We start from the raw sequence: 14017 nt of genomic DNA, 5'->3' as shown, positions 1-14017 counted from the left end.
AGACACTGGCTTTGCAAACACCCTACAAACAAGGCACGAGTCTCCAGTTGGGCTGGAGCAGTACCATAGTCAGTGCTAGAACCCTCAATGATTCAGTGTCACACCGAGCTAGGATGTACCCCAGTACCTCCTGCAACATGACCCAGAGTCAATCCTTGAGGGCAGGCATTGGTAAAGGCGGGGCCAGTGCCAATGTGGAGACAGCCTGCAAAGATGTAGGAATCCATACAAAGACTGAACAGATGAAGAATTACTTCACAATGTACAACATTTTGATCAAGTCACTCCTCTTCTGATTTCTGAACACTGGCTTCCTATTTCCTTCCAAATAAAATTCAAGATTCTACTGATGGTATATAAATCTAGATCCCCTTCTGCCCCTCTCTATCCTTCTTGTTGTCTTAGATCAGCTGATAATAATTTTCTTTCCTTACCACTGTCCTATTCTATCTGTCTCACTAGAATTCGAGATTCTGCTTTTAGCTATTTAGGTCCTAAACTCTGGAGTTAGCTTCCACGTCAGATTCAGGATCAGCCCACCATTGTATCTTTCAAACTGGCACTAAAAACTCACCTTTTCAGAACTGCATTTGACCCTCCTTCATAAACCTTCCCTTTTTGCTCGATGTCCTCCCTCTTTTTTCTATGTCTCCTCTCCTCCCCCTTTTCACTGCACAGTGTCCCCCCTTCTCCCTTTTTCTTCTATGCCCTAGTTCTTAATTTATTTTTGTAAACCGCATGTGGTATATCAAGCATGTGAAATAAATAAATAGGAGCCAAATCAGAGGCATGGTCCTGGCTTTGAGGAGCGTATCGCATCCCACTGAGGGAGAGTGGTCTTCATGGCAATGATGCTTCTCGGGTATTCACGAGTCCAGTGTGCTAGGCATTGTGCTTCGAAGAGGACCGATGCTGCTGCTTCTTCGCCCTTGCTCAAATGCCCAGGATCAGGGTGCATCTGTGCCGACGAGGATGAAGCGGAATCCTCCTGAGTCCTCAGTATCAGGTCCAATGATGCTTGGCACGAGCAGCACTATCAACACCTGACATCAGGACAGGGGGATATCTCCTCGATGCATCTCCAGAAGCCATAGGGACTGATACCTTCAATACCGATGTTGATGGATTGGACTTCAGCATGCCAAAAAGTCTTTCGCGCAGAGCCCATCAAATTTTTTTTGTATTCTCTTCTGCATTTGAGCACAAAGAGAACAATGAAAGACTTATGGTCAGGGCCCAGACAGGTTAGGCACATGTCATGTGAGTCTATCAAAGACTGGGCACTGTTTGAACCCACTGGAAGGTTTCTGGGACATGACAGGGAAGACAGCCACAGCAAAATCAAACAACTCAATTGTTAAAAATAGTTTTTGTTTTTTTTAATGAAAACCCGGCCAAGAACTCAGCCTAAGGAGGCTGGGAATTACAGAAACAAATAAGAAAACTTAGTGCCATCCAGAGATATCAGCCAGGCTTACTTGTCCATTTGTAACTGGCTTGCATACTTAATACAGGACTATATACTATATACTTGCATACTTAATACAGGTCTTAATACATATATATAGTCCTGTATTAAGTATGCAAGTATATAGTCCTGTATTAAGTATGCAAGCCGGTTACAAATGGACAAGTAAGCCTGGCTGATATCTCTGGACGGCACTAAGAAGAACAAGTTTCCGTCCAGAGATATCAGCCAGGCTTACTTGTCCATTTGTAACTGGCTTGCATACTTAATACAGGACTATACCTCATTACATCTTTTTTATTTAGTCTGCTTGATTTTTCATCTAAAGAATACTGTATTAGTGAATTTTTTTTTTTTAAACTACTCACCTCCTTCTCCCCCTTTCTCTGGTTTTTCAGTTATTTTCTGGCCCTAACAACTTTTGACAGTATTACATCACCCCATGTCATCATAGGTTCCAGCCACAGAAAGTACTTCTGATCAGGGTTTTTTAAAAACATTTTTTAACTTGACATTGAATATATTATCTTCTTGTTTCACATGTTCATGTTCTTAAACAGTTATGTTCACACATTCTATAAGAATCATATTGTACACAGTGCCATGAGTTCTTCGTAAATTTTATCCTTGATATGAAGTTGACATATAATCCATTTTTAAATTTTGAAGTTTCAGCTTATACCAGATAATTCATATGCTCTCAATTCCCTCTGCAGCTCTGTGTGACCCTGGGCAAGTCACTTAACCCTTTGTTGCCCCAGGTACAACAGTAGTACAATGTACTACCTAGATTGTGAGCCCACAAGGGACAGCCCCAGTACATGTAAAATGAAACTGTAAACTGCTTAGGTCTAAGAGAATATAATTACTTGAAATGAATGAAATGATTGACTATGTCTTTTGGAGACACATACAATTTGTTTACACTGTTCTCTTGTTTCATTACCTTTTAAGTTTCATACACATTAGTGTCTTCATGTACATTGGTTGTGTTTATGTCTTATATAATTTTTGATTGAATTTACTTATAACTATGTATTTACAGTTTTGTGACCAAGGCAGGCAGACTTTCTGCCGAAACACAGGCCCGTGTCAGGTCCTTTACTTGTTTGGTGCCTAATAAAGGATCTACATTGGATTTCTCCCAACCTGAGAGTCCAGTGTCATCCTCTACTTCCTGTTGGTTCACACCTAATATTTAGGCATGATCATTTAGGCCAGCCATAGAGCTGGGTATAAGTGTTGGTTCCTAAGTGTAGTAGGAACACACATAAATTACAGTATTTTATAAGTTATGCGCTGTTTGGGTCTTGCCCATGCTCTGCCCAGACTCCACCAATGTGCCCTTGCTGCTACGCATGCTGGTAAAGAATAGAGCTTAGGAGGCCTACTCATATACTTACACATATATCTGCTAAAACATTTACATGTGTAATGTTAGCTTCTATGTTACAGAATTACCCCCCAGAACATGGATTTTTGGGGTCTTGTATACATAGTACTTACTTAGAAGCCCCAATATTCAGTGCTTCTATGTATAAGCATACTTGCATTTTTCTTCTTATCTATGCATTCTATGGCATGTCTGCTCTGCAGAAAATGTTCATTTCATCTACAAGTACACCCTCTTTCCATTCTCTTTATTTTTTGGTGTTATTAGCATCCTCCTGTTCTTTTCAGCTTCAAACGGGTCAGAATCCAGTGCATGAGCCTGTCTGCACAGTTGCCCAGAGATTTTTCCCTTATTTTATATCTTCCTCCAATCCACCTAACCCAGTCAATGCAGTAAGTCTTCGTCTGAGGGTCAGACATCAGGGCTCTTTCCAGAACCCTACAATTATGGCCCCCAAGTCTAGCTGCCAAGTGTCACTATTGTCTGATATATGAATCCCCCATTTCCCATAGACCATAAATGCTGCTTCCAAAGTATCTTCAGCTCCAAACAGTGTGGAGGGGGAGTGCAATTCAGGCCCAGAAAGTGAACCCTTGTTCTCTGCATGCATCACCAGGCTGGCCCCATCCTAAACCAGTATCACGTTAAAAGACACTGAACAGGATCAGCCCTAGTACTAATCACTGCGACACCCAACTGGTCACTTTTCTTTCAACAGGCTGGACCCCATTAACCATCAATTTCCTGATTCCTGTTGATCAATTTCTCTTCCAGTTTATAATTTTAATTTTCAATTCCCAGACTTACTAGCTTCCCTATCAGTCTTTTATATAAAACAGTGTCAAAGGCTTTCTGCAATCTGATAAGCTACATCTACTGCACCCCCTAACGTACCACTCTACCACTTCATCTATTAATTCAAGTCTGTCAGGATTTTCCCTTTGTGTAACCATGTTTCTACAATCTTGTCACCCACTTGTTTCAAGGTCCTGCTTTATTCTCTACTTTACCAATGCTTCCATTACTTATTCACCACTGATGTTATTCTAACAGATTTCCATTTCTTTCTTGATCCACCCCACATGGATCAATACCTCAGCTACTCTTTTTCAGTTTTCTTAGAATCTCCCCTATTTCAATTGATAAGCTGAAGAGAGCAGTGAGTAGTACAGTCAAAACTTCCTTTAGTGCCGTTAGGATTGTGAATTTACCCCATTATATCCCATAGCCTTGTTACTTTTAATTATGCCAGTATCTTGAACACTATCCCCTCAGTAAATGGGAAAGTGAATGATACATACCTGTAGCAGGTGTTCTCCGAGGACAGCAGGCTGATTGTTCTCACGACTGGGGGTGACGTCCGCGGCAGCCCCCACCAACCGGAAGAAGCTTCGCGGGCGGTCCGCACGCGAGGCACGCCCACCGAGCATGCGCGGCCGTCTTCCCGCTCGTGCGTGACCGTTCCCGCCAGTTGAATGACAAGCAAGAAACAACATGAAAACGCAACTCCAAAGGGGAGGAGGGAGGGTAGGTGAGAACAATCAGCCTGCTGTCCTCGGAGAACACCTGCTACAGGTATGTATCATTCACTTTCTCCGAGGACAAGCAGGCTGCTTGTTCTCACGACTGGGGTATCCCTAAGGCTCACTCAAAACAAGAACCCAGGTCAATTGAACCTCACAACGGCGAGGGTATAACAGAAATTGACCTACGAAGAACAACTAACTGAGAGTGCAGCCTGACCAGAATAAATTCGGGTCCTGGAGGGTGGAGTTGGATTTACACCCCAAACAGATTCTGCAGCACCGACTGCCCGAACCGACTGTCGCGTCGGGTATCCTGCTGGAGGCAGTAATGTGATGTGAATGTGTGGACAGATGACCACGTCGCAGCCTTGCAAATCTCTTCAATAGTGGCTGACTTCAAGTGGGCCACTGACGCTGCCATGGCTCTAACACTATGAGCCGTGACATGACCCTCAAGAGTCAGCCCAGCCTGGGCATAAGTGAAGGAAATGCAATCTGCTAGCCAATTGGAGATGGTGCGTTTCCCGACAGCAACCCCTAGCCTGTTAGGGTCGAAAGAAATAAACAATTGGGCGGACTGTCTGTGGGGCTGTGTCCGCTCCAAGTAGAAGGCCAATGCTCTCTTGCAGTCCAATGTGTGCAACTGACGTTCAGCAGGGCGGGTATGCGGCCTGGGGAAGAATGTTGGCAAGACAATTGACTGGTTAAGATGGAACTCCGACACCACCTTCGGCAGGAACTTTGGGTGGGTGCGGAGCACTACTCTGTTGTGATGAAATTTGGTATATGGAGCATGAGCTACTAGGGCTTGAAGCTCACTGACCCTACGAGCTGAAGTAACTGCCACCAAGAAAATGACCTTCCAGGTCAAGTACTTCAGATGGCAGGTATGCAGTGGCTCAAAAGGAGGTCTCATCAGCTGGGTGAGGACGACGTTGAGATCCCATGACACTGCAGGAGGCTTGATAGGGGGCTTTGACAAAAGCAAGCCTCTCATGAATCGAACGACTAAAGGCTCTCCAGAGATGGCTTTACCTTCCACACGGTAATGGTAAGCACTAATCGCACTAAGGTGATTCCTTACTGAGTTGGTCTTGAGGCCAGACTCCGATAAGTGCAGAAGGTATTCAAGCAGGTTCTGTGCAGGGCTACAACGAGGTTCTAGGGCCTTGCTCTCACACCAAACGACAAACCTCCTCCACTTGAAAAAGTAACTCTTTTTAGTGGAATCCTTCCTAGAGGCAAGCCACGGGAGACACCCTCAGACAGACCCAACGCAGTGAAGTCTACGCCCTCAACATCCAGGCCGTGAGAGCCAGGGACTGAAGGTTGGGGTGCAGCAACGCTCCGTCGTTCTGCGAGATGAGAGTCGGAAAACACTCCAATCTCCACGGTTCTTCTGAGGACAACTCCAGAAGAAGAGGGAACCAGATCTGACGGGGCCAAAAGGGCGCTATCAGAATCATGGTGCCGTGGTCTTGCTTGAGCTTCAGTAAGGTCTTCCCCACCAAAGGTATGAGAGGATAAGCATACAGGAGGCCGGTCCCCCAATGGAGGAGAAAGGCATCCGACGCCAGTCTGCCGTGGGCCTGTAGTCTGGAACAGAACAGAGGCAGCTTGTGGTTCGTCTGAGAGGCGAAAAGGTCCACCGAGGGGGTGCCCCACTCTCGGAAGATCTTGCGTACCACTCTGGAATGGAGCGACCACTCGTGCGGTTGCATGACTCTGCTCAGTCTGTCGGCCAGACTGTTGTTTACACCTGCCAGGTATGTGGCTTGGAGGAGCATGCCGGACTGGCAAGCCCACCGCCACATGCCGACGGCTTCCTGACACAAGGGGCGAGAACCGGTGCCCCCCTGCTTGTTGGTGTAATACATTGCAACCTGATTGTCTGTCCGAATTTGAATAATTTGGTAGGACAGCCGGTCTCTGAAAGCCTTCAGTGCGTTCCAGATCGCTCGGAGCTCCAGGAGGTTGATCTGCAGATCCTTTTCCTGGAGGGACCACAGACCCTGGGTGTGAAGCCCATCGACATGAGCTCCCCACCCCAGGTGAGATGCATCCGTCGTCAGCACTTTCGTGGGCTGCGGAATTTGGAATGGACGTCCCAGGGTCAAATTGGTCCGGATGGTCCACCAGAGCAGTGAAGTGCGGCAACTGGTGGAGAGGCAGATGACATCTTCTAGATTCCCGGTGGCTTGAACCCACTGGGAAGCTAGGGTCCATTGAGCAGATCTCATGTGAAGACGAGCCATGGGAGTCACATGGACTGTGGAGGCCATATGACCCAGAAGTCTCAACATCTGCCGAGCTGTGACCTGCTGAGACGCTCTGGTCTGCGAAGCCAGGGACAAGAGGTTGTTGGCCCTCGCTTCGGGAAGGAAGGCCTGAGCCGTCTGGGTATTCAGCAGAGCTCCTATGAATTCCAGAGACTGGGTTGGCTGGAGATGGGACTTTGGGTAATTTATCACAAACCCCAGCAGCTCCAGGAGTTGAGTAGTGCACTGCATGGACCGGAGGGCTCCTGCCTCCGAGGTGTTCTTGACCAGCCAATCGTCGAGATATGGGAACACATGCACTCCCAGCTTGCGTAGATACGCCGCCACCACCACGAGGCACTTTGTAAACACTCATGGGGCAGAGGCGAGCCCAAAGGGCAGCACACAATACTGAAAGTGCCGTGCGCCCAGGCGGAATCTGAGATACTGTCTGTGAGCTGGCAGTATCGGGATGTGAGTGTATGCATCCTTTAAATCCAGGGAACATAGCCAATCGTTTTTCTGAATCATTGGCAGAAGGGTGCCCAAGGAAAGCATCCTGAACTTTTCTTTGACCAGGAATTTGTTCAGGCCTCTCAGGTCTAGGATGGGACGCATCCCCCCTGTTTTCTTTTCCACAAGGAAGTACCTGGAATAGAATCCCTGCCCTTCCTGCCCGGGTGGTACGGGCTCGACCGCATTGGCGCTGAGAAGGGCGGAGAGTTCCTCTGCAAGTACCTGCTTGTGATGGGAGCTGAAGGATTGAGCTCCCGGAGGACAATTTGGTGGCAGGGAGGCCAAATTCAGGGCGTATCCGCACCGCACTATTTGGAGAACCCACTGGTCGGAGGTTATGAGAGGCCACCTTTGGTGAAAAAATTTTAACCTCCCTCCGACCGGCAGATCGTCCGGTACGGACACTTTGAGGGCGGCTATGTTCCCGTGGATCCAGTCAAAAGCCCGTCCCCGGCTTTTGCTGTGGAGGCGCAGGGGGCTGCTTAGGCGCACGCTGTTGACGAGAACGAGCGCGCTGGGGCTGTCCCTGTGCCTGACGAGGCCTTCGGGCCGGCTGGGTGTACCTACGCCTTGCAAAGGAATAGGGCGCAGCCTGCTGGGCCCGGGAAAAACGTCCACCTGCTGAGGTGGATGCTGAAGGCGCCCGGTGGGAGAGCTTGTCGAGGGCGGTTTCCCACTGATGCAGTTGGTACACTAGCTGCTCGACCTTCTCACCAAAAATGTTATCCCCCCGGCAAGGGACATCGGCCAATCTCTGCTGGGTGCGGTTGTCCAGCTCAGAGGCGCGCAGCCATGAGAGCCTGCGCATCACTATACCTTGGGCCGCAGCACGAGATGCCACGTCACAGGTGTCATAGATACCCCTGGACAGGAACTTTCTGCACGCCTTCAGCTGCCTGACCACCTCCTGATAAGGCCTGGACTGCTCCGGCGGGAGCTTATCGACCAGGTCCGCCAGTTGCTTCACATTGTTCCGCATGTGGATGCTCGTATAGAGCTGGTATGACTGGATGCGGGTCACGAGCATGGAGGATTGGTAGGCCTTCCTCCCAAACGAGTCCAGAGTGCGAGACTCCCGCCCCGGGGGCGCCGAGGCGGTATCCCTCGAACTCCGTGCCCTCTTGAGAGCAGAATCCACGACCGCTGAGTCATGGGGCAATTGTGGCCGCATTAACTCTGGGTCCGAGTGGATCCTGTACTGGGACTCTGCTTTCTTGGGGATGGTGGGATTAGATAATGGTCGCATCCAGTTCCGAAGCAGTGTCTCCTTGAGGACATTGTGCAGCGGCACTGTGGTGGACTCTCTAGGTGGTGATGGATAGTCGAGGACCTCGAGCATCTCAGCCCTCGGCTCATCCACAGAGACCACGGGAAAGGGAATGCAAATAGACATATCCCGCACAAAGGAGGCAAAAGAGAGACTCTCAGGAGGCGAGAGCTTCCTCTCAGGTGAAGGCGTGGGGTCCGAGGGAAGACCCGCAGACTCCTCTGAGGAGAAATATCTGGGGTCCTCCTCTTCCCCCCACGAGGCCTCTTCCTCGGTATCGGACATAAGCTCATGTAGCTGAGTCCTGAACCGGGCCCGGCTCGACGTCGAGGCGCCGAGGCCTCGATGTCGTCGAGCGGTGGACTCCCGCGCCGGCGGGGACGAAGCTCCCTCCATCGACGTCGACGGGAACTCCACCTGCGTGGCGGTCGAGACCGGCGCCGCAAGCGGCGGCGGCGTCCTCGGCACCGGGCTAGAGCTCGCCGGCGCCACAGTCATCGGCGCCGAGGGCGCAAGCACCCCCGGCGCCGGCACAGCCTGGCGCATCAGCCCTTCCAGGATCCCCGGAAGGATGGCTCGGAGGCACTCGTCCAGGCCCGCTGTCGGGAAAGACGTGGGGGCCGGTAGAGGCATCGGTGCCGGAAGCTGCTCAGGTCCAGGAGACTGCACCGAAGTGCTGGGACCCTGACGTGGCGGTACCTCCACCACCGAGGGGGACCTCTCCTCTCGACGCGGACGCTTCGGCGTCGACTCCTCTCCGGTACCGAGAGCCGGATGCGTCGAGGGCAACCGGTGACGGTGCTTCTTTGCCTTCTTACGGTGCCCGTCACCGGTGCCGGGTGGTATGGAGGAGGTCAATCCCCCTCGGTCCCGGGTCAGACAGGGTTCGGTCCTGAGGGCCACGGGCTGAAGGAGTGACCGGGGCCGACTGCCCACGCGGTCTCTCACCTCTACCCTCACCGGAGGACCGGCGGGCCGACGGGACCTGTTCTCCTGGGGTCGATGCCATCGATGCCGATTTTTCGGGCATCGATACCGGTACCGAAGGACCGGGCATCGATACCGATGCCGTCGAAGTCGACGTCGAGGGGCCGGCGCAAGTTCCAAAAAGGCGGTCCCGCAGAACTTGCCTCGCAACCTGAGTCCGTTTCCGGAGACCGAGACACAGAGAACACGACTTGATATTGTGCTCCGGCCCGAGGCACTGGAGGCACCAAGCGTGGGTGTCGGTCTGCAAGATCGGCCGGCCGCACCGACCACACTTCTTAAATCCACTCGGGACCTTCGAGGACATCAACGGAAAAATCGCGTCGGCGAAGTTAAAGTCGTCGATGGTGGCGGAAATCACACCTCGAAAAAATAAATCGATCGCGCGGCCACAAGGTCGCAACGCGACGCCCTCGCTAGAAACGAGGGAAAAAGGAGCGCGTGCTCTTCTTTTTTTTTTTTTTTTGAAGAAGAGAAAAACTGGAGCACGCGGCAACCGAATAAACAAAATTAAACAAAATCGCGTAAACGCGACGGTCTTTCCGGGGCTGCGAAGGGAGAGCGGCGACGGCACGACTCTCCTCAGGCGCGCAAAAGAAAAGACTGGCGGGAATGGTCACGCACGAGCGGGAAGACGGCCACGCATGCGCGGTGGGCGTGCCCCGCGTGTGGACCGCCCGCGAAGCTTCTTCCGGTTGGTGGGGGCTGCCACGGACGTCACCCCCAGTCGTGAGAACAAGCAGCCTGCTTGTCCTCGGAGAATCTGAGTTGTACATAGTACCTTATAATGTTTGCCTTTAGTCCATCATCTTCTGTTTCTAGTATAAAAGTATTTAAAATACCTGCTAGTCACAGAACCTGTCCTCCTCTTTAATTCTTACTATTTCCCTTTTTTTTTCTATTTATTTTGCTCACTCCTTTTCTATGGTAGTGCAAGACAAATTAAATTCAAGTATTCCCCGTCCTGAGGGCTCACAAAGAGCAACAGTAGGATTTTTTTTCCTGGTTTCCCTAGTTCTCAGTAACAACTAAAAATACAATGTTGCAAAAGTGTTGCCAGGTAAACTAAATCCTTAAAAGAAAATTCAACCTGTGACTTTACAGACGAGAAAAGGCCTCAGAAAACAAGCAAAATCAAGCTGCATATTCTTCAGCAGCCAGCTTTCAATCATAGGCCATAAAAACTCCTCAATCTTATTTTTTACTGATTTCAAAATGCAATTGGTTCATATTCAAATTTTATGTATATAGCAGAGTAGCACTAGGACAGTGCAGCACTTATCTTTAATAAAGCCCAATGAGGCCACCGTTTCACTCCCGTTCCAAGCTTCTTCAGGAGAAGCACTATCTACTGCAGCGTCCTCTAATCGGACATTGATATTACTAATTCTCAGCCAGTTTCTCTAATCACTGGGCTACTCCTCCACTCCACATCACATTGGTTGTAGTTTTATCTCCTACCTTATTGAGCAGTATGCTCTCCTCTGTTTCAGTCCTTGCCTAACTGCCCTTCCCAGCCCCCTTTTGTTTCTCTTGGTAGTCTTACCCACCCTCTTCTTCTCATTTACTAAATGTTATTTGCTTTGCCCAGTGCAAAGGATGGTCAGTCACTAGGTCAGGTATCTACAACTGCCTCCTGGAGCTGTGAAGGGATGCTGAGCATGAGTACCATGCTTACCTTCTTCTTCATTCCATATGAGGTTTGATATACAAAACATGGTGGCGAGCTGAAGTTTAAGACTGGAATGACCCTAAATGCAGACAGAAACACAATGGATTAATCTTGAGACAAATTTTTTAAATGCTGAAGTAGTAATACTCAGGATGCAGCAAATAAACTACTAGATCTCCCTTTTCAACAGGAGGAAGCCTTTTCTAACTCAGTTACAAAAGATGTAGGATTACCTAAACAGGACTTTCTCCTTTCCCTACATATTAGAAGGCTGTGTCATAACTTTCAGCTCTTTCTTCACCTTCTGTACCTAACAATGAGTGTGAAAGAAATGTTACTTACCATCAGCTAAGATGGCAGTGCAAACAAAATTGTTGTGCTCTGTACAAGCTCTTCATTGTCCAAGAGTATCAATAACTTGCCTTCTCTGCAGGCAATAGAGTGCGGGACGGGGAGTATGGGATTGTAAGGGAAGATAAATATGCAGGGAGACTAACCCGCAGAGCCCCTTCAAACCCCTCCCCCTCCTATTAAAATAGATTAGGATATCTTTGATCCTGTAGCAAAAAATTAAAAGATCAGAAGCACTTATTCAACATCTACTTCTTCTTTCAATGTCCCTGATTTAGGTCAAATGTCAAAGAAGGAAATATGAAGCACCAACAATGCTCAGTTTGACTGGGGTCTTTTCCTCTGATCCACAGGGATATTAATCCCAGGCATGGCATTCCTGCAGTTTGTTTACTGGATTAGAGTATTGCTTAATTCTGGATACAGTTCATTCCTGCCCAGAAAAAATACATATGGCAGCCCTTGGGGAAAAGCCCACATCCCATCCTGAAGTGAAGATGCAGTTGCTGCAGTTGGTTCTACTTCAAAACTCTCCCTGCTTCAAATGAAAAACATGCAACTCATACACAGACATCAAAGACAGGGACATAATTGAATATACACTTAAGAGTACAGGTTGATTAATCTTCTTGAATAATTTGCAACTGGTTTGCATTAAGTGGATGGTGCCACGACAGTTCAGAACAGCAAACAGCATTCTGATTGATTTTGGCACTTGTCTCCTAAAACCATTAAGAAAAAATCCTTATATGATGCTTAGCTCCACCAGGTGCATCCCAGAATGCACTGGGCAGGGGCTGGGCACCACCATTTTGAAAGTGGTGGCACTGAGGCAGGAGAGAGTAGCTGTTGTTCCTGCCCAACTTTTTTAAAGGTACCGGAGAGAACGGGGACGGAGACAGGGTCACTAGACAATCAGGGTCATTTGCTGGGGAGGGGAGGTGGTCCTTCCACTGGACCATGAGGAATATTGTCGGGGGATGAGTCAGGAGGTGCAAAGGGGAGTCAGGAGGCGGCAGAGGGGTCTGGGGTCCACCGGACCACCAGGGAATTTTGTAAGGGGTGCCGGGGTGTCAGGTATTTGGAGGTCGGTGTAAGGGGTTCACCAGACCACTAGGGAATTGCCTGTAGGAGGGGTTGGGGAGGGGGAGAGCTAGGGAACACAAGGAGGCAGCTGTGTACTTGTGTTTTCTTCCTCTTCCAACAGCTTCACAGCAGCCGTAAAATTAGCTCTGGAGCTATGAATCCCCCAGAATGCTCATTAAAATACTAATGAGCTCATTTGCATGGGGTCCTCGGTGGCTGCTAACTGCACATGTTAGGAGCCACGGAAAATTCCTTTGTGTATCACTCACTAAATAACGTTCGATTTAGACTGGCTATAACCAGTCTAAAGCAAACATTAACAGCACGATAAACTTTGTGTATCAGACCCTTGGTAACCTTCTCAGTTGGCTGCCTGCCCAGACACGCTCTCCCTAGTTTGTTTGAACAGCAGCAGCAGCTAATAGGATAACGAGATCACCTTCCCGCTCAGAGAACATCATCCTGCTCTTCAGTTAAGAGCAAGCAAGAATGGATTTCTAAGGGGATGACTGATGTTTCTTAATGGTGTGTTTTTGGTTTTTTTTGATGGGATGGGGGGCAGGAAGGTGTATCTGCATTATCCTGATGATCATGGAGAACACTTGCTACAGGTAAGCAACTACACTTTCTTTGTGTCATAGGATAATGTAGACACACTTGGTGACTCCCAAGCTTAGGGCTGCAAGTCCAGTGTTCATGATTGTTGCAACCCGATTAACAAGGTATTAGGGAGGAGGAAATCATTCTTCGGAGAATAAAAGTTTTGCAGGACTGCTTGTCCAAATTTAGCATCACTCCCGGTTGCTGTGTCCAGACAATAATGCTGAGAAAAGACTGTGGCATGGACCATGTAGCTGCTTTACAGATGTCCAAAAAAGGTACTCCCCTTAGGTGAGCTGTAAAAGCAGCAGTGGCTCTGACCGAATGCGCTCCAATTTTAGATAGAGAAGGGAAGTTAGCCTGCTGGTAACAGAAAGAGACCTACAATACCAAACAACTTTTGATGTTACGCCATCTCACCATACATTCGTACTGGATTGTTTAAATCTTAAATAAGGACCAAAGCGATGACTTTTCACAAACTGGCCCCATGATTCATCACGCTCTTCATCAGTCCATATACTATAATACTTTTGTACTTCTATTTTCTTCATTCACTTTTTGCCTTTTTTTCATAAAATCAGGTTAACTTATAATTAGAATTTTTAGTAGCACTTAGCTTATGATAATGAGAGGATCAGGCACCAACTTAGCCATCTTTCATCCTGCTTCATCAGGGTATGGTCCATTCAATTAGCAGGGCAATAGAGAGAGCAGTACAGGGAGTATGGAATTGTAAGGGAAGATAAATATGCAGGAAGACCAACCCGAAGCCTTAAAAGTAAGCATCAGTGTTTTGTAAATGATTCGCTGTTCAACCGGGAACCAGTGATGACCCTGAAGTAGGGGAGAAACATGATTAAAATGATGGATGTGACATAGGAGTCTTTTGG

The 14017-nt window shown here is 48.5% G+C and overlaps 1 protein-coding gene across 2 annotated transcripts in view; it reads right to left on the bottom strand.

The window, feature by feature from the left end:
* Positions 1-14017, bottom strand: part of ARMC8 (armadillo repeat containing 8) — a 191650-nt gene that overhangs the window by 17999 nt on the left and 159634 nt on the right. For both annotated transcript variants that reach the window (XM_030208942.1, XM_030208943.1), the window contains exon 20: positions 11094-11166. In XM_030208942.1, coding sequence (XP_030064802.1) covers positions 11094-11166 — 73 coding nt within the window. The remainder of the gene's footprint in view (positions 1-11093; positions 11167-14017) is intronic.

The sequence above is a fragment of the Microcaecilia unicolor genome, chromosome 7 (genome assembly GCF_901765095.1).
Source record: "Microcaecilia unicolor chromosome 7, aMicUni1.1, whole genome shotgun sequence".
In the NCBI taxonomy this organism is placed as follows: domain Eukaryota; kingdom Metazoa; phylum Chordata; class Amphibia; order Gymnophiona; family Siphonopidae; genus Microcaecilia; species Microcaecilia unicolor.
Note: the sequence above shows the minus strand (reverse complement) of the source record. Positions and strands in the feature narration are given on the sequence as shown.